Genomic DNA, 20,029 nt, shown 5'->3' on the forward strand with positions numbered 1-20,029 from the left:
TAATGTATTAACCGTGTGTCCATAAAGTATTTAAGAAACAAAAACACAGCCATTATTTGTGGTATAGTCCTAGCTGTTGGTTGATGGAGCTTGTAAACAAACTGCTAAAGGGAGAAAAATAAAAGTCTTGTAAACAGCTCAAGGCTGGTGCAGGAAAGGGACAAAGGTGGGCAGCCATCAAAAGGCATCCGGGATGAGTGAATGGTCTCTAGTGAATACGGAGGGTCACTTTTCTTTTCTCAAACGGGTTCAGACACTGTATGTATTCCTCAGTATGGAGTATTTGTGTGTGTGTGTGTGTGTGTGTGTGTGTGTGTGTGTGTGTGTGTGTGTGTGTGTGAGTGCCATGGTCCAAACTCACTGTGTGACCAAGTGTGTCTGTGTATGGATGTGTCTGTGAGGACATGTCTCTCTGTGTTTCTGTGTGTATGCATGTGTGTGTGTGTGTGTGTGTGTGTGTGTGTGTGTGTGTTTGTACAGTAGTGTTTGATAGACCCCAGACCTGAGAACCTCTCCCGGGGAAGCATCAGCCCCCATGGAGCGAAGGCAGCTCCGACCCTGCAGATGACCCAGCAAGAGGAGCTGGCCCCGGGCAGCAGAGTAATGTTCTGCCTCAGGGAACCAGAACTCTCCAGGACACAAGGCCAGAGATGGGGGAGCAGGGTGCTGAGGGAGAGAGAGAGGGAGGGGGAGAGAAAAAGAGAGAGAGGGAGAGAGAGAGAAAGAACAAATGGAGAGAAGAGGTAGGACGCAAAAAAAGTTGTTGTTTTTTCCCACAGACTCCACGGGTGAAGAAGATTTCACAGGAGCAAAGCGTCCAACAGATGGAATGCAGATTAATTTGGTGTTCTGGGACAAATACTTGGCTGTTTTGCTGTGATTTCTCTTTTGCAGAGGTGTGTGATATTTACAGACTCTCAGACTCTCAAAATACACACACACACACACACACACACACACACACACACACACACACACACACACACACACACACACTCACACACACTTAACAAAGCAAGAGGGTATCCACAAGCTATTTGCCAAACTTTATGTACTATCTACAGAATGCAACTCCTCAGATCCTCCTCAGTATGCAACACCTCAAATCCTATTTTCTTCTTAATGCATCTGTACTCTGTATAATACTGTATAAAACACCCTACCAGCTGGTAAAAACAGCCACACATGGAAGGCATAATGTATACTCCACTTTTCATTTTCGAAAAGAAAATTCTGACAGTGACTTTCTGGTACAATAAGTAGAGACTATTAGTGGAATGATATAAAAGGCATGAATTAGAAGTATAGCAATGCATATTATTTGCTAGCCGAATACCATGTTGTCTTAATTTAGCAGATGCATTTTGCAAAGCAACTCATAATCTAGTACAGATATATATTTTTCTCCATTAGTATGTGCTCTCATCTATCTATGTGACTCATTTGAGCTTCATGTTATTAGCATCTCAGCTTGAACTAACTCTATTGAATGAGTAACAGGAACGCATCTACTAATCCATACAAATGTGACATTAAACAGATTATCGCCTACTTTAAAAATGCCTTTCCCACTCTTGCTTTGTCACAGCAGCATGTGAATGCAGAGGCTGCTAAAGGCGAGCCCTTTCCTCTTCAGCAGCAATGACCATCTGTACATGATGACAATGCATCCAGGCTGAGCAGATAAAAAAACACACACACTTCCAACAAATAATGAACAACACACCGCTGGTCTACGGCAATGCACGAGCAAATCTGACCAAATTGATTTACCTCAGGCGTGTGTGTGTGTGTGTCCGAGATTGCATTTATGAATCTGTGTTGTAGAGCTCATAGAGATGAGCCTGGGTCATGGTCCATGGAAACATACAGTGCTGGTGATGGAAAATCTGCACAGAGACCTGTGGGCTTCAAGCCAGACTAAAATGCTCGGATTCAATCACAGTGTGGACTAAGCAGATACTATGGTGATACTGTACTATTGCACACATTCACAAGAAGAAATCCAAATCTGGTTTAGATATTACTGCCGATCAAAGTGATTGATTGTTCTAAGGTCGTACAAAAACCATGTGATCAGTTGACATGTGTGGTAGATTTTCATTGGTGGCACAGTAACGCTCGAGTCCAACATACTGAGATACATTTGAAAAAGATCAGGTGTTCCACGATCGATAGCCAATGACAGCATGTGATCTCGTGGGCCCTCAGATGTCAACAGCATTGATTTTTGTGCAGCACGAGGCTCGCACATCAGCGCAGAAAAACCCCACCTCATTACATGACAAACGGCAGCTTCAGCTGATGCATAGAGACTACTGAAGGTAACCTGAAAGACTTCACTGAGTTAGTAAACACTCCGAGGGGAAGGGGAGGGGTGCATTGGGTCTACTGTGTGTTGAGCCTTACAGTGGGGCTACACCAGGCGCATAACTGAAGCGTTCCGTTCATGAAGCGTAAAAAACATTTCAAAAGACTGGTCTATTTTTTTCGAACGTATACACCGCTATCATGTCTGGTTTAGTTACTTCCATTGATTATAGTGAATGCTACAGTAATGCTAAGTGCTGCACCATACGTGTCGCGAACATAACGCTTCAGTTACGCACCCAGTGTAGCCCCCCTGTTACAGTGTAACACACCATGACAGATTCGATAAGGGACGCTATCAGCTATCGGGAAATTTATATGAATTTATATGACATGGCAGAGTGTCTGCTGTGTTGAGTCTTACATAGAGTATTAATACACCATAATAGATTCTACAGATACTACAGAAAGAAAAACATAATTTTGTGTACTTGGGTCTCGGGAGATTCTCTGTGACAGTCCTACAGTACACACTAAGCTAGCTGTAGTCAGTAGTGATCATTATGTGGACCTGAGCAGTGTGTGTGGTGAGGGTAAGTGCAGTGTTGACAAAGAGATTATGTCACTATTACAATAAAACTGTGGCGAGAGTGAGAGAGAGAGAAAGAGAGAGAGAAAGCCAAAGACTCACACCTGCACAAAGCCTCTTGGTTTTGGAGGAGAATGGAAAAGAACTGAAATGCTTCAGAAAAAAAAAAAACAGTGAAATGAAAGAAATCATCAGGTCCCAAATAAAACAGTTGCCAGTGAAGGGGAAGGTTAATCTTTTGATTTGATGGGAGCTGTGGTGCCTCTGTGGTTGCTACATAAAATACACCAGCAGCTCTTTCATTAGTCTCAAAAAGAGGCGGAATGTGAGCGAAATGAGAGATGATGAAACAAAAGAGAGAAGAAAGACATTGTTCTCCTAAAAAGATGAATGCGATAGCTAGCAGAGACATACAAATCAGAAGACTGTTACTAAACAAATCTTTTCTGGGTTGCACTCTTTCACCTTTCTCCCACTCACCTCCTTCTCTCGTGTTCTTCATTCTGATTTACTCTCCCCCTGTCCCTTCCTTTCTTCCTCCTTTCCTACTCACTCTCTCTCTCTCTTTTTCTGTCTCTCTTTTTATCACTTCCTACCCTTCCATCTGTCTTCTTCTCATCCCCTGCCTTCCGTGCCTTCACTGCCTTCATTTCTCTCTCTCTCTCTCTCTCTCTCTCTCTCTCTCTCTCTCTCTCTCTCTCTCTCAGTCTCTATCTTTTTCTTTCTCTCCCCTTCTGTGCTTTATTCTTGCAGGCAGCTGAAGGACTTTGTCATTGTGGCAACAGAGCTGCAATACTGGCTGGCATTGTGGAATAATGAGCAGCAGGCAAGAGGTTGGAACTTCTGTGGTGGAGCTCCTGCGCCAAGCCCAGCCAAGCCAAGCTGCATCATTTACTACAAGCCCCCACACTGCCATCTCCCCTCTACACAGGAGCACTTCCTCTGCACATGTTGGTCATCTCATCACTGGACACAAACACAGACACAAACACACACACACACACACACACACATAACTTCACAAATGTGTGCACTTTCTCTCTATGTTATATTTGGACCAGGATTACAACACTGTCAGAGAAAGATGGAGATAACAACACAGAGGAAAAAACGGTCTCAGCTGGCCAGAGAGGAAACAACTCTTTTGATCAAAAAAACCTGTCTTTCCATCAAAATACACAGCCTTGCAGAGATGAAGAGAGAGGGAGAGAGGGAGCGAGAGAGAGACAGGGAACAAATGAAGCATTGCACACCGTGCCCAGGTAGAGAGAAGAAACGGATAGTAGAAGGATGTAAGGCAGAGGAAGAGGGGAGATGGATAGAGAATCCAATTAGGACTGGAGGAGGAGAGAGATACGGACGGACGCTGCAGGTTTGACAGGATTACACCATCTCACTCTCTCCCTGCTTTCTCTCTTTCACACACACAGACACAGCCTCACTCACTCTCTCTCTTTCTCTCTCTCTCTCTCACACACACACACACACACACACACACAGCCTCACTCTCTCTCTCTTTCTCTCTCTCTCTCACACACACACACACACAAACCCCTATCAAATGCATACATACACACAGGGACAAAGTCACACACATACACAAGAAGAGTGGCTGGAAGAATTCAACCAATTACAGTGGCAATCACTTTGTGCAAGGGGTGGGGAGTGAGGTATTTTGTGCTTATATCTGTGTGTGTGTGTGTGTGTGTGTGTGTGTGTGTGTGTGTGTGTGTGTGTGTGTGTCTCACCTCTGCAGAAACAGTAGAATAGTATTGTGAGGATACGGCTGCATGGTCAATTACTGAGCATGGCATTTTCATCACAAAATCATCGCTGAGGGTCACATTCACCGACAGCACTTGTAACACAATTGCACAGAATAAACCCTTTGCCCAAGCGTGGGTGTGTATATGTTTGTGTGTGTATTGCACAGAATAAACTCTGTGCCCAAACGTGGGTGTGTGTATGTTTGTGTCTGTATTGCACAGAATAAACCCTGTGCCCAAGCGTGGGTCTGTATGGGTGTGTGTATGTTTGTGTGTGTATTGCCGATGCTTGGTGTGTGTGTTTGTGTAGTGTTAATTTCGTCAGACGAGACGAGAGGAAATATGTTCGTCAACGACCTTTTTTTTCATGACTAAGACGAGACGATGACGAGACGGCAGTAATGTCCTGAAACACTGACTAAGACTATCTTAAGATGAATTATTGTTGATGAAAAAAGACGAGACTAAAATGTTTTGCATGAAATAAGAACTAAGATAAAATCTCTCTTCATTTTCGTCTACAAAATGAGAAGACAAATTTCTAGCTGTTACGCTTTCAAAATATTCCAATGAGTTCATAATGCTAACAGCTTTCCTGTAGGCTAGTCTACGTGCTGTTGCTGCAACCCTGTGGCTGCAACACGAAACTACATGGAACAAGAACACTGGAGATTTCTGCCAGAGTTACCAACTAACTACCTAAGCTTTATGCCACAATGCTACATACCCAGAAGTTGAAGCTTCTCTCATACAAATTAACATCCACCAGAATGTCCATACGAAAATGTTCATCATGTAATGTCAACTATTTAACTAGTTAGACTGATGATGCAAAGTTTGCTAGCAAGTAAGCTAATATGGAAAGTTCAAGCTAGCAAGTTAGCTATGGCTAAGATGGAGAGTCTGTTTGGGGAATGTGTTGTGTTTTTTTGATATCGCCATCTAGCGGTAGGAGTAAAACATTAATACTTTGGTCTCGACAGTGTTTCTCAAACTTTTTTCAGTTTCAGGACCACTTAACTAACCCTAGCTAAAAAAAAAAAAAAAAAAAAAGATTAGACCTAGGCCTACTTCAACAGTAGCCTATAATTAGTCTACACTATAGGCCTACTCACTGAACCACCTTGCTTATTGTCTTTGCACTTTGCTTATTGTGTGGATTCATACTGTATGATTTTAAACTGGCATATCTTACATAGACAGTGTTGCAGAACTGTTTTTACATACAAGTTGGTTCAATATTGCAAACAACTCATCTATATTATATTTTACCACGCCTGCTCACGGACCACTTGAGATAGCTTGCGGACCACCAGTGATTCCCGGACCACACTTTGAGAAACACTGGTCTACTTAATATGACAGTGGTCCAGTCAAATCTTTTACTGTCTATGGTCAAAATCCCAGCCGAGCTATAACTGTAGCTCGACTTACCTGTGCATGTAAACATACTGACTGACAAAAAATCAGAATGAGTAATTATAACAGACGAGTAGCCCTGTGGACACACAATATTGTTGGAAAATTGAGATGTGTGAAACACTATTTGACTGAAATGGTAATCAGAAATAATTTGTTATAAAAAAAAGACTAAAATGTGTTGACTAAAACTGACTAAGACTAAGATACCTTTTAGTTTTCTTATGACTAAAACTAGACTAAAATGACAAGACTTTTAGTGACTAAAACTTGACTAACAAAAATGATATTTGAATGACTAAATATGACAAAGACTAAAAAGGACATTTCGTCACAAGACTAAGACTAAGACTAAATTAAAAATAGGTGACAAAATTAACACTATGTTTGTGTGCGGTTGTGTCGCAGACTCGCAAACCCAAAACAACCAGTGGATGCAACCTAACAGAATGCTAAAAGAAACAGCCATTCACCATTCCAACCTCAAATCTGGTCTCTAGTCTGGTCTCTTTTCTTCTAGAATTACACTTTGTATAACTATCAAACTATTCTTTATGTACTTTTGTACTGAACTCACTCCAAAGGCCAGAGATTATTATTCACTTTATTTTAATATTCCTTCGCTCCTGTCCCAGTATCTCTTCTGAGGGGGGGGTCAGCAAGGGTCAGTCAGACCTATTTATTTTTAGCCCCCGCCGCCCCTCTGGACTCCTCTGGTTGTGGGCAGGTTGCTAAAAGCATCTGCCTCACACGCCTCCACCATCATCCAACATGCAAGGGGTGGGGTGAGGTGGGGGTGGGGTGGGCAGTTGTGGTCTAAAAAGCAAAGTTTTGAGAGTCAGAAGCTTTGGGATTAAGACATCAAGAGTGAGCGCAGCGCAGCAGATTGCACTGTTTCTGTTTGTATTGTTGTCTGAGTGCTTTTATCAGCCCAGGAAAAAGCATTGTGCAAAGCCCCTGTGGAGGCGAGGAAGCTTATGTAAAAAGACAGCTTTAATAACACCCTCCTCCTCTCCCCTCCTCTTCCTCTCTCCTCCTCCCTCCTCTCCCCTCCTCTTCCTCTCTCCTCCTCCCTTCTCTCTCTCAGGACCAACAATCTACTTCATCATGAAAAAAAAGACAGACAAACAACAAGAACACAAACAGGTCACCTTCCATAAGGAAAAATAAGGCAGCAAGGCAAGCAGAGGATGAAGAGCGATTAATTTGCGCGCCTCTTCAACTCAATTCCTGTGTGGGAACTGTGGCCCCTATTGATGGCTCCACGTATGGCACTGTGGCTGGCATCATAAATCACAGGCTGATTAGCCTTCCCCTCGCCCAACCTCTCCTCTCAACTGCAGGACCTGCACGCGTGCTGCCTTCTGTGCTGCTTCACCTTACAGACCTACAGCACACACACACACACATTATTCATCTCTGCTCTGATTTTAACACACACACATACACACACACACTTGCATTCATTCCCATGTCTGGTGTGAGAGGGAGACAAATGGGTCTTGTCTTGAGCTTGGCCTGGTGGTGTGTAGGGGTTCTACTGGTTTAGATGTTTCTGGGGAGGTGGGGATTGACAAGTGGGGATGGATGTTGTTCAGGGTGACTGAGCCTGGTGAGCATGTGGCACATGTGATTCAGAGCATTATCTCATATACTAATCTCACCTGTGTCCAGTCTCTCCCTCCACTGGTCATTCACCAACACTGCCGATCTAAAATCTGCCCATGGTATCAGCTGAGTGCGAGCTTAAACATTGAAAAATGTGCAGGGCTCCTAACCTCAGAACTGTGACTAGTGCCACACAGAACTATCTGGTATAGGTTAGACTACAGCTCTGACCACCACTGAGATACTGTGGTGATGCTCTGCTAACTTGAGCTGGGGAGCCTCTAGTGGTGAGTTTTGGCTACTGTAAGATATGATTCTTTGCTCAGAGGTCAGTGCATGACAAGTCAGTCTTGGCTGCTGTCTGTTTGTGCTGTCCAGGTGCTCATACATACCTGCTGTGTACCCACTTAGGAGATGGTGTGTATGTGTGGGTTTGTGTGAGTGAGAGAGAGAGAGTGTGTGTGTGTGTCGTCAGACTACAAACCGTGGATTGTTCAGTCACTACCTGAACCCTTGTCTGGGAAACGAAGCATACCGAATGCAGACATGGGGAACGTGCTCAGGCAAGCACAGTATCTATTTGATGTTTGCTCTTCTGGATATGTCAAAGTCACTTCTATCTCACTTGAACAATCAAAACCCACCCTGACTCGACCGCTTAAAATAACTTCCATGGCTACTTTGAAGTGGAGACTTTAAAAGGCGGAAGGGTAGCACCAACCGGATGTGTGAACAGGTGCCACTACGAGCCGGATATTAAGAATGCATGAAAAGGCGCATCTAGACATGGCGGACCTTTGAAACAGCCCAGACAGCCAGACGTGATGAGGATCGATAGACGGCGAGGACTAAATTTGAAGAGAGAATGTAAGACTTCGCCTTTCTGGCACTGTTTCATCATCACCGTCTGTCTCTATTGCAATCATATGGAAAGGTATTGTCTGTATTGCAATCATATAGAAAGGTATTGTCAGGGAAAATATAATGTATTGTCTGCCGGTCAGTATAGCAAACTAAATCTGACAGGATCTTGACACATGCATACATACAGACATATACACACACAAACTGACACACAAACACACCTACCACTCATTTTTATATTTTTTATTCATTTTTAAATAGACTATATTGTTGGGTATTTTAATCAGCATACAAATTAGAAGGGAAACAAGTTGGAGAGCTAAGTCTGTCCACCTTTGATGTCTGCCAGAAATCCAAACTTCACAGTTATGATTGGCAAATGCAGACACATCAGGTGTGTTTACAGAGTCACTAATAAAGTAGTAAACAGTAAACAGGTTTAATGCACTTCCATCTGAATTTGAAATGGTTTGGAGCGTGAAAGTGAATGTGTAGACTGTGTGTGTGTGTGTGTGTGTGTGTGTGTGTGTGTGAATGTGTATGTGAGTGTGTGTGTGTGTGTATGTGGGTGTAAGTGTGTGCATGTCTATGTGAGTGTGTGTGTCAGTGAACACATTTGTTTACTTACATTTAACTGTCTGTTAGCTTGCGTGTGTAAGTGCACACATGTATGTGTGAATGTGAGTGTGGCTGTCAGTCACTGTTCAAACTTTGGTGTGTGTGTGTGTGTGTGTGTGTGTGTGTGTGTGTGTGTGTGTGTGTGTGTGTGTGTGTGTGTGTGTGTGTGTGTGTGTGTGTGTGTGAGTGTGTGCGTGTGTGTGTGTGTGTGTGTGTCACTTATGTCTAAGCCAACCAGTGGGCCCTAATGCAGCACGGCATGGCAGCCACAGATAGGACAGTGAGAGCCCTTGCTGGAGGCTGGCAGTAATTCCCACAGGGAGACGAGACACAGGAGACAAGCAGGGTTGGCAACCAATCCGTTTTGGGGCCAAAACCAAATTATTACCCACCGCCATCTGGCACTGGTCACATATCACAAGTCAGTGCTGTTGAAACGCACCCCCCAATATGCACACACACACACACACACACACACACACACACACACACACACACACACACACACACACATCCAAAATGGGGAAAACTGAGAATAAACAGAGTTGAAGAGAAGATAAAGATATAAATGAGAAAATAATTAATTATCTATAGCCTTTTAATGTCTGTTAGTGACATTTCCTCTTCAGATAAACAACTCCTTTGGGGATAGTTGTTTACGGCTATAAGACGTGTTTCCTCAGATACTAATTACATGGGGCAACACAAGTAGATGCCCCTCAGTCTCAGCCCTTCCACCTCACATTCTAAACCCACTGGACAGAACCATGGAAACCCACGAGCCTCCTCATCTCTGCGTCCATGGCAACAGAGATCTCTTACCTCGGGGACAGGATGAGAATAATCGATGTTTCCCCTCCTGACTGCAGGAGGCAGGTAAAGAGTAACACTCCATGCTCTTACCCATTCCTAAAGGATCTGTGAATGCTTTATAGCCATGGGTGATGTTTGAAGTGGAGATTACATCTGCCCTATAATGATATATTAACCCAGCCAAATCCACAGAGCCATATCCAGTGTCTGTTCCTACCTGATCTCTCACCCCCCTCTTCCCACTCTGCGTCCTCTTACAGTCTCAAAGTGGATCAAAGTCATCATCTCTACTGTCAATCAACAGCTCTGAGCCAAAAATCAAAGCACATTCTTCCTCACCAACTTCATCATCATCTTCTTTATTCTCTCCTCAATCCAAAAAAGGCTCTCCCGGAGTTCTTCCAGAATATCAATCTCATCTCTGATCTGGGCCCGTGAAATAAATGTAATCATGTAACTCCTGCTGCATACAAGTGCTGTTAGTTTTACAAGCCAAGAGTTTTAAAAAGCCCAGCCCTTGGTCTTGTGAGCAATAATGTAGTTTGATGCTAAAGGAGGCCTTTCCCTGAAGTGATGGTAATCAGTACAGTCATGCCAATGTTTTTAAAATAGCATCAGTGCTGTGTAGTTCCAGAGCTGAGAAAGAGCGAGAGAGAGAGATGCTTACACTTACGCAGTTAATTTACTTTCACACACAATTAGTAATAAATGAGAGCTTGAGTAAGATCAGTGGGGAAAAAAGTCATACAAGCAGCGAGTCAACTGCACCAGCTGTCCTGACAACCTTTGAACTTTTACATGTCGGAGGATAAAAAGTAATTTCCCTTTCCCTGTTTTAAAAAGCTATGCCTGATTAAATCCATTAGGGACACATATGACCCTGCAGCAGGGCACATATGTCCAACACCCATCTCAGCCCCTGCATGCATCCAGTAGCCAGAACCCCACAGACCACCCGTCCCATACATCAGCCCAGTCTGGACACAATCAGACCCAGGGCACATGTGTCCAACATCTACTCTGGCCTCCTGAACCAGCTTCACTGCAAAGCCATCATCTACCTGACATCAAGATGGCTTCTCTCTCCTGTCACCAGAGACCTGTGGTCAAGGGCCCTTTGGTTAAACCTGTGGTATTCATTCATTCATTTTGTTTTTTTTGTTTTTGTTTTTCATGCCCCCCGTGCATGAATTACGCCCCTGCCTGTGGTCATAGTTCTAGATAAAGTGCTTAAGAGACCAGAAACCATGTGAGTTGACCGTTCATCATCTAAATGACATTCTACTCATTTCATATCCACAGGCCTGAGAGATGTCCTGTGTAGGACCAGGTTTGGGCCGAAAACATTTAATACACAGTTAATATACAGGCCGCCTAAATGTCTATGAATACACAGCAGTTACATTTGTTCAGTTTCATCTGATTCGCGAGGGAGGATTGTATGAGGTGTAACACAGAGTAGACTATACCATTCAATGTGTATAAGATCAGTGCTATATGCTACAAGCTCAATATTACACAGGAAACAAAATAGCTGTAATACAGTTTGAAAGATGTTGTTCCACATAGAACATCCCCTCACTCAGGCCAATGAGATGCAGCACAACATGTGATAAGATGATTAAAGATTGAATATGCTGTATATCAAGATACATGTAGATCTCTTCTACAACTGTTGATACTCCCAGTGATGTTCCCAGTGTAACATGTTTTACTATGTTGAAAATAGTAGCAGATAGATTGAGTCCTAATACTGGCCTTGCTAGCTAACTACCTGGCCAGGTGTGCTTTTCTGTGGTTTCACGCTTAACACACCTCTGCTGCCTTTAAGCCACTGAGAGACAGAGTTAATGCTAATATTGTCCGGGATTCAAAACTAAAACGGTCCCATCTTGGAGCGTGCCAGCGCTTCAAAGTGAGACTTGACATTTAAACAAGCATGCCAGCGCACACGCACACTGCCAACATTGCCCACGGCGTCTGGAATTGAGATACAGACCGCTTCCGGACTGGGGACTTACATGGCAATAAAAACGCTGAGGCCTGCCAGCTGTCATTCAACTCCTCTGCTGCTTTCCCCATCTTCATTTAGGAGGAAAGGGAAATGTTGGAGCCAATCCTGAGGTGGGGACTGGCTGTTTACCACACGTTACGTTATAGGATACACATGACATCTTTATCAGCTCTATCTTGAACTAGGCCGCAGGGGGAAAAAAGATACTGCTGCCAACTGCTGCAATCTCTTGCTTGCTCCCTCTCTTTTTAACTCTTTCAGCTCACCTACATGTATACCTATAAAACATTTCATACCTCCACCACCCTCTCACTTTCAACTGCTCATTTTCCTCACTAAGACTCCAATCATTACATTAAACTACATTACACTACATTACATTACATAACATTACATTTGGCTGACGCCTTTTAACCAAAGGGACTTGCCACGAGGGAAACAATCAAGCTAGTCCGATAAGGACAGGTTAGTGCAGCAGTACGTGCCATTTCTAAATAGTCAAGTATCAGTTCTAGTCAGGCAGTAAGTGCTAGAATTAGCATGTCTAGTTGTTGGTAGTGCTACAAAAGTCTCTGAAGAGCTGGGTCTTCAGGAGATCTTTGAAGGTAGAGAGGGACACCCCTGTTCCACCATCAAGCCATGGGGGACCCCTGTGGTGAGATAGTGAGGTGCGGATAACTGTCTAAGCCAGGATACGTTACACGAGCACCCTGTGCCAGAGATGCCCATGTTTGAAAGTATAGAAAGAAGAATGCAGTGGTTACCCATGTCAAAGGCAGCTGATAAGTCAAGCAGAATGAGGACTGATCACGGTCAGTCACCCTGGCTTCTTTAAAGTCTTCTGTCACAGACAACAGAGCTGTTTCAGTTAAGTGGCCAGCCACCCTTGAAATCAGATACAGTAGGTTTGGATCAAGAGAGGAATTCAGAGACCAGTTTGAAGACCGCTCGTTCGATAGCTTTGGATGGTAAGGGTAGAAGTGGTACTGGACGAGAGTTCTCAACTTGATCAGGGTTGAGAGAAGGTTTCTTAAGTAGCTGTGTTAGCTGAGCCGCTTTGAATGCTTTGGGAAATGTGCCAGAGGATAGCAAAGCATTGATCACATGTGTGATAGCTGGTGTGATGTTCAGGCTAAAGGATTAAAGTAAGTTCGTAGGTATAGGGTCCAACGAGCATGTAGTAGGACGGCTACACGTCTGGAGTCTAGATACCCTCTAAATACACTCTCGGAGAGAGGCGCAAATGCAGAAAAAGAAGCCACCATCAAAGGCTGTGGAAGTGTCGCGTCTGATTCAGTCGCGCCATGCGGAGACAAAGAGACATGTAGTAGGTGTACATGTCAGAGTGCTGGTAGTGCCCTTAAGTGGAGGAGACAGGTTGAGACTGGGCTGGCCAGAGAATTGGCTGCTGACTGCCGCCACTTTGTCTGTGAAAAAGAGGACACAGTTTGTCCAGACACAAGCTCAGTGTGGAGCTGAGCGAGTCTGTGGCATCGTTAACCTCGAGCGACGAGAATGTGTTGAGTGGAGGTAGACACAGAGACACAGGCGACAACAGAGGAGAAGTGGGTTGGAGATAGGTTACGGAGGTACGGAGGAGCCGGTGGTTGGTCTGTCAGGCTGACATTAAACTGGATGAAGAAGTGATCTGAAAGGTGGAGAGGTGTCACCATGAGGGTGTCTGTGGTGCAGTTTCGAGGATCAAGTCAAGCTCTATGCCAGCTTTGTGAGTAGGAGGGCTGTGGACCAGTTTGAGGTCAAAGGAGTGTATCAGGGACATAAAGTCCACTGAGCCTGGGGTATCTAAGTGGATGTTCATATCACCGAGGACGAGCAGTGGCCAGTCATGCTCAGGGACGGAGGACAGCAGAGTGTCCAGCTCATCCACATAGCCACCCAGTTGGCCTGGTGGGCGGTAAATGACCATCACATAGAGCCAGAAGTGTAAAAGTCCGGCTTGAGAAAGTAAAAGTCCTGCCACATTTTTCTTCCAACCATTCACTTACAGTAATCAGCTTTTTCTCTTAAGAGCACAACTCTTAAGCCAGGTAGATCAGCTAATCAGTAAATCACCTGTGTTAAGTACACAGGTACAGTAGAACCAATACATGGCAGGACGTTTACTTTCAGAAGCCGGACTTTTACATCTCTACATAGAGTTTAACTGGGGCAGTCACTGTGATAGCATGGTATTTGAACGAGTCATATTTGTTGAAAGACAGCAGTGGAGTGGATTTCCATTTGTTGAAAATTGGCAGGCCCATCCCACCTCCTCGTCCAGGTGGAGTGTCAGTTGCAGAGTTCTTATGTGTCTGCCAACCCCAGCAGAGGAAAACTCAAGTATGGATTCAACACCTACAGTAACTCGGCACCTGAGAGCCTGGCCTAGTTGTAGCTGTGTGCTCCAAACCCTCTCACACAGTGGGCCCACTGGTATGAATCCAGTTATGAGTCTTGAATGGTGGAAAGACAGAGTTGATTCAGAGGGCATGATGTGACCCAGCTCTGAATCAGCTTTCACAGGAGACAGCCAGCACACGTCTAATCAGTCACGCTGACCCAGAGTGTTAATATAGCACAGGGAGCCGAAAATGGACTTAAATTAGACAGGCAGTTACAGAGAGAGGTTGGGTGTGATGACAATTAGAGGGAGAGAGAGAGATAGAGAGAGTGGAGAGAAAGGAAGGGAGAGGAGTGAGTGAGGGAGAGAAGGGGGGAAGAAGACATAGTGAAGAAAAGTGAAGTGAGTCTGTAAGACAGAAACGTTTTCTTCCCATTATATATTCCTCTTTGATCATTTTTCATGCCTCATTTGATTTTCATTTAGTCGGAATGAGCTTAAAAGTACACACAGCAGAACAAACAGTGCCTAAATGTACTTACGTGATAAAAAAAATGGAAACTCTAAGGGATGGAGCCAAGTTTACCGCGGAGCTATTTTTAAAGCTCCAATCAGTCTCGGCAAAACTGTTTTCGGGGGCTGGAGATGTTGCCGCCCCGTGATACCGTGAGAAGAATGCATGGGCACATGACAGCAGAATCAGAAAGAAGAGGAGGAAACTGAGGCAAACGAGTAAAAGCAGAACTGTTTCGGAACTTTGAACGTGATAATTGGTCCAAACTGAGCAGAGATAACTGCTTCTCAAAAGTGAAACTAAGTGTTTCTGTGACTTTATTTCTGTACACTGATTTGGGCTCGAAAACAACATAATAAGACAAAACTTGAATTGAGTTAAATGGACATCCACTGTGGAACCTAGTGCATTAGAGTAAACATTATTTTCTAATTATGTTGAATCAATGTGAGAGTTAGGTGAAACCCACAGGCCAATGCTGAAGTGATCTGACAATCACAGAGAAGCAAATAAATGTTCAACCTTTTCCAGTGAGAGCAGAAAGGCCTAACTCTGTTCTCCGATAAGTCATTCCCACTCTCAACCAGCCCTATTTACATACATGTCATGCAAAACATAATATAGTAAATATACAAATGTACACACATACACATACATTCATAATGTCTGAAAAAATGTACTACTTTTTTTCAGACATTTTTTTAGCATTTTTATTGCTGCTTTGCATTTTCATTCATCTTAATATAAAACCCCTAAAAGGATTTCTTTGCCACTTCCATCCCAAGGCTTTAGAAAGGCCATTCCAGGTCATGCTATGTGAAAATCCCCATGGGACATACTGTGTTAATATTCTCCTTCTCTCTCTGTCTTTAAAACGAGACATTGAGAACTTTGAAAAAGCACTGGTAGTTTACTTACAAGACGATTTATACAGACAGTATCTTCACGAAGTTTAGCGTTTGGAATCCATGCATTTCCACTGAATTATTTTTGGAATCTGATCCCTTATCATACCTGTTCATTCTTACTCTTTGCTCAACTTATCGTGACTAAATTCAAGATGGCTGCAAACGCTAAACTTCGTGAAGATACTGTCTGTATAAATCGTCTTGTAAGTAAACTACCAGTGCTTTTTCAAAGTTCTCAATGTCTCGTTTTAAATGTCAGGGCCCTTGGAAGTCTACCAATGAAGTGTAGAGATACATTGAGCCTCGTAAATGGGTGTAAAACAGTGATTTATTTACATGGCTAGCCCGATGCTGAAGCACCACTATTGAAAAAGCTGTTGGTAGCATCGGCTAACTAGCGCCAGATTTTGGAGTGCAGGGGACAAGTCGAGATGGGCTATGAGACATACGTTCACACTCGGTATCATGTTTCAATACACTTAGGTCAATATCACACCGGAATTCTCCGTTTCTTCTGATTGGTATCAGGAGAAAATTATTTTTTAGCTGAGTCTCTGCTGTTTCCTTTATCAGATTGGTACCTTTATGTCACATCCTGTAGGTCTGCAGCCTCAGAGGCTACCTGAAGTGTATACTTCTCCCTTCTCCCCCATCCTCCCAGGTCATTTTAACTGTGGCTGAATGACGACAAGAGCAACACTATAGTTGTCAAATGTCAGCACCAAGCAGCAGTTTGATGGCTAAGCGAGAGCAGGGATTCAGTGGTGCGTGTTTCGGCGGCAGCTGTCTCATTGTATTCGGCTGAGTTTGGTTTCCCTCTGAAGGAGGCCAGAGAGAAGCTGAGCATGGACACTCTGACACTAACATTTGTCATCCTCGTCAAAACCCAGAAAAATGAAATGCTAACAAAACCCAGTTCTCACTCTCTCTCTCTCTCACACACACACACACACACATAGACACAGACATACACACACACACACTTCTGAACCTGGAACTCACACACATACTCACAGACATATATAGACCCAAACAGGCAACATTAGGCAAAGTTAAAGTCATATGTAAGCATCAATTTTGCATTATGCATTACATGGTACAGTACGGCAGCTTTATTTTATTTTTTTGCTGATCGCTGCACACAGGCAAAAGCGCCAGCAGCGCTGTGATCAGGGCAACACACTTGAATGCCTGGAGAGTGTCTGCACCAGCCATTAAAGCCCTCTCTCAGCTCCATGAAATAACAGTGGCCAGAAAGCAGAAAATGAAGAAGATAGGAGGTAAAGGGATGAAGGGAGGAAAGAAAAAAAAAAGTTTGATAAGATTTTAATCAAACATCCTTTTCATGCCAGGGACTTAACAGCCTGGCGGATTAAAGGCTAAGGGGCTGTCGTGTATTGACAGAATGGGATTCAACATCACAGCGGATCAACTCCAAGCCGCATCAAAGACATAATTAATCATTTTAAATGCATTGCATTTTTTTTACCCCACTAATTCCAAGTCATAAGCCACTCACAGCCAATAGCCTAAAATCAATAATATTCAACTAGTCTTGGATGGGATGCTTTTAGAGAGCACACTTCATGCCTATGATTATGCTGATGAAAGATTATAATTCATTGACCGATGGGTTGAGAAGACCAGTCGGTAAGGGGAATAAGGGGAATGAGGGAGAGAAAGGGAGTGAGAGAGAGAGAAAAAAAAATACCTTTTCCATTGCTTTTCAGAAATAATCAATAAGAGAGCAAATACAAAAGGATGACTGCCTCCAGGAAGTTCATTTCATTGGACATGTACTGTTGCATGGTGCATACAAGCCCCAGCTGGAATCTCCATTCAGCCATATCACAGGAAGACCAACAAACAGTACACAGTATGTATCTGAAGAAGCTCTGTATGTGGGGTGTGAACAGTAAAGGGTTGACATGCGTATGTCAGGCCTTTAACAGCACTTTTTGCGTCTCTCTGTATCTCATTAGCTACACAGTCATCACAAAGAGACCTGTGCTATGACATGTCAACTAACCACAGGCTCTGCTAGGCAGCCAGGGTTAATTAGGATCAGATTACTTGATGATCAGAGAGATGATATCACTGTGGTCACACTGAGCACGGGAGAGAGAGAGAGAGAGAGCGAGCTTGTTCACATGGAGGGGCTTTCTAACATACCTTTTTTTCTGAACATTCAACTGTTCAATGACTTTTTTTTCTTTCTGACTAGATCACTTTGAAAGTCTCCCCTTTTCAGAGATTAGCCTAGTCAAAAGACACGGACAGCACTGACAATGACGTCAGGCCACAACAGCATGCAGGGCATACTATCCGCATAGATGGTACAAAATACCACACCACACTAGTAGAATTGCATCTCTGAGGAACTGCAAGAGTGGGCTTGATCAGGTGCAGTTTGCAACTAAAATCACCAAAAGGAAAGAGTGGGAAGAGCTGTACCCGGTAGTTCTCTCTTTAGATGAGAAACACATCAATTTACATTGACAGAACTATCCATTAGCAAAGGGATGAGTCTTCAGTTAAACACAAAAAGCCAACAGAAGTCATTATTGACTATACCTGGGCAAAATAAAACGAAGTGAACCTACACTATTTACTGGAGTATTGATGACTGCTGAGAGAGTGTAGCAGTCGACATGAAAATATCAGCACCTTGGATAGTTCCGCGAGCGCGGTTCCTTGCCATGGACTGCACAATAGGATAGCTTACAAAAAAAGTGTTTCCGACGTTTGGTGAGTTGTCGCAACGAAATCAAATGCATATAACGCAATGTTCACATGTATATAGGCTCATTATAAAATAATCTCACTACGAACATGGGATGTGTTCGGCACATAAATTATTTGACAGAGTGAAAGGCGAACTTCAAGGTTTATTGTTCACTAAATCACATGGGTCCGCTGTGATTGCTCAAAAGAGACAGTCAAAGAAAGTCATCAGTAACCTAGCAGGAGTGAATAAATGCACGATGAGATAAAATGAACTGATCGGATTGGACGGCAAAAGATTGGATTTCAAATTGGGTAGTGATCATTATGCGATATTATTACCATAGCAGCCTAATAAAATGCTAAAACGGAGTCAGGCGAGTCTGCCAAGGCCAGAGAGAAACTAGTTTCTTGTCTGCATAATTGCTTACTGGTTTATGAGTTAGAAGCAAACATCAGAAAGCTATTCTTAACACAAGATTTGGGTTTCTGCTTGAATGGAATAGCGTTAACAAAACACACGCGTGGTTCTATTAAAGTAAACTATGTATGGCTTAGAAACACATGTGTTAAAATATCTGCAACGTGCTGCAATGTTACAGGGGGGAACTAAAGAAAAAGTAAATGCAGTGGGATTGTAACCTAATGACAATGACACACTGAGAATGTACTGTACGGAGATGGTTTCGCTTACATCCTCGTCATTGCATTGACTCCTTTGGTGATGGAGGACACGAGATCGAGGGTCCTGACACGGTGTTGGAGTCTTTCCCGCGTTCTCCTCCTCTTTGCCGGGTCCGCCTAGTAAGTGACTGGCCTCGGGCGGTGCAGGAAAGGAGGTGTTGGTGTTAATCTTCCCAGAGAATCTCTGATACACCGAAGCCATGGCGCGTATTAAAGAAACTGTATTTCAAGACGGTGGGGAAAATATCTCCGTCTCTCATCAAATTGACCCGCTGTCTGAGCCCCTGACCATTTGGAAGCGATCGCGGGGAGTTCGGTTAAGAGCAGTCCGCAGAGAGAGAGAAAAGTCAAATAACAGTGTCGATCTCTCTCGAATCTGAGAGAGAGGGTAGACTCAAACCACAGGCAACAAAAAGAGATCCGACTTAGTTTGATGGTTAGGTCAGAACAGAACAGCAGATAGCGTTTGGGGACAATCCATTAGGTCAGGGCTTGTTCAAAATTCGGTGCACGTATTTCTCTCTTCTTAAATCCGTTGAGGATCAGGGATACTTCGTCAATTCGATAAAGCAACAACTTCGCTTTCACGCCCACTAAAATAACTCCTGAAGAAAGCTATGACAGGACAAGTCCAGCACAAACATAAAACTGGAGAGACGGACCAAGATCCAAAAAAAAGTACCAAACCCTAATATTTAGAATTGGCCATGTACGGCAAGAAACAGTGGTAGGCTACCTAGAAACACATAATAACACACACGTATTTGTGTAATAACAGCAACAATACGCACAAAACAGGAAAAGGGAGAGAATCACATAGCTTTCAAATGAATTATCGTTGCCTGGCGGTGATCTCA

General features: G+C 43.6%; 1 protein-coding gene across 5 annotated transcripts in view; it reads right to left on the reverse strand.

Moving 5' to 3' along the window:
- dpp6a (dipeptidyl-peptidase 6a) overlaps positions 1–20,029 on the reverse strand; it is a 216,438-nt gene that overhangs the window by 144,227 nt on the left and 52,182 nt on the right. The window contains exon 1 of one of the 5 annotated variants that reach the window (XM_048267221.1): positions 19,183–19,897. The exons of the other annotated variants lie outside the window; for them this stretch is intronic. Within the exon in view, the coding sequence (XP_048123178.1) occupies positions 19,183–19,374 (192 nt within the window). The 5' untranslated portion in view covers positions 19,375–19,897. Of the gene's footprint in view, positions 1–19,182; positions 19,898–20,029 lie in introns of those variants that run through there. 5 annotated transcript variants of the gene reach the window in all.

The sequence above is a fragment of the Alosa alosa genome, chromosome 16 (assembly GCF_017589495.1).
Source record: "Alosa alosa isolate M-15738 ecotype Scorff River chromosome 16, AALO_Geno_1.1, whole genome shotgun sequence".
NCBI lineage: Eukaryota > Metazoa > Chordata > Actinopteri > Clupeiformes > Clupeidae > Alosa > Alosa alosa.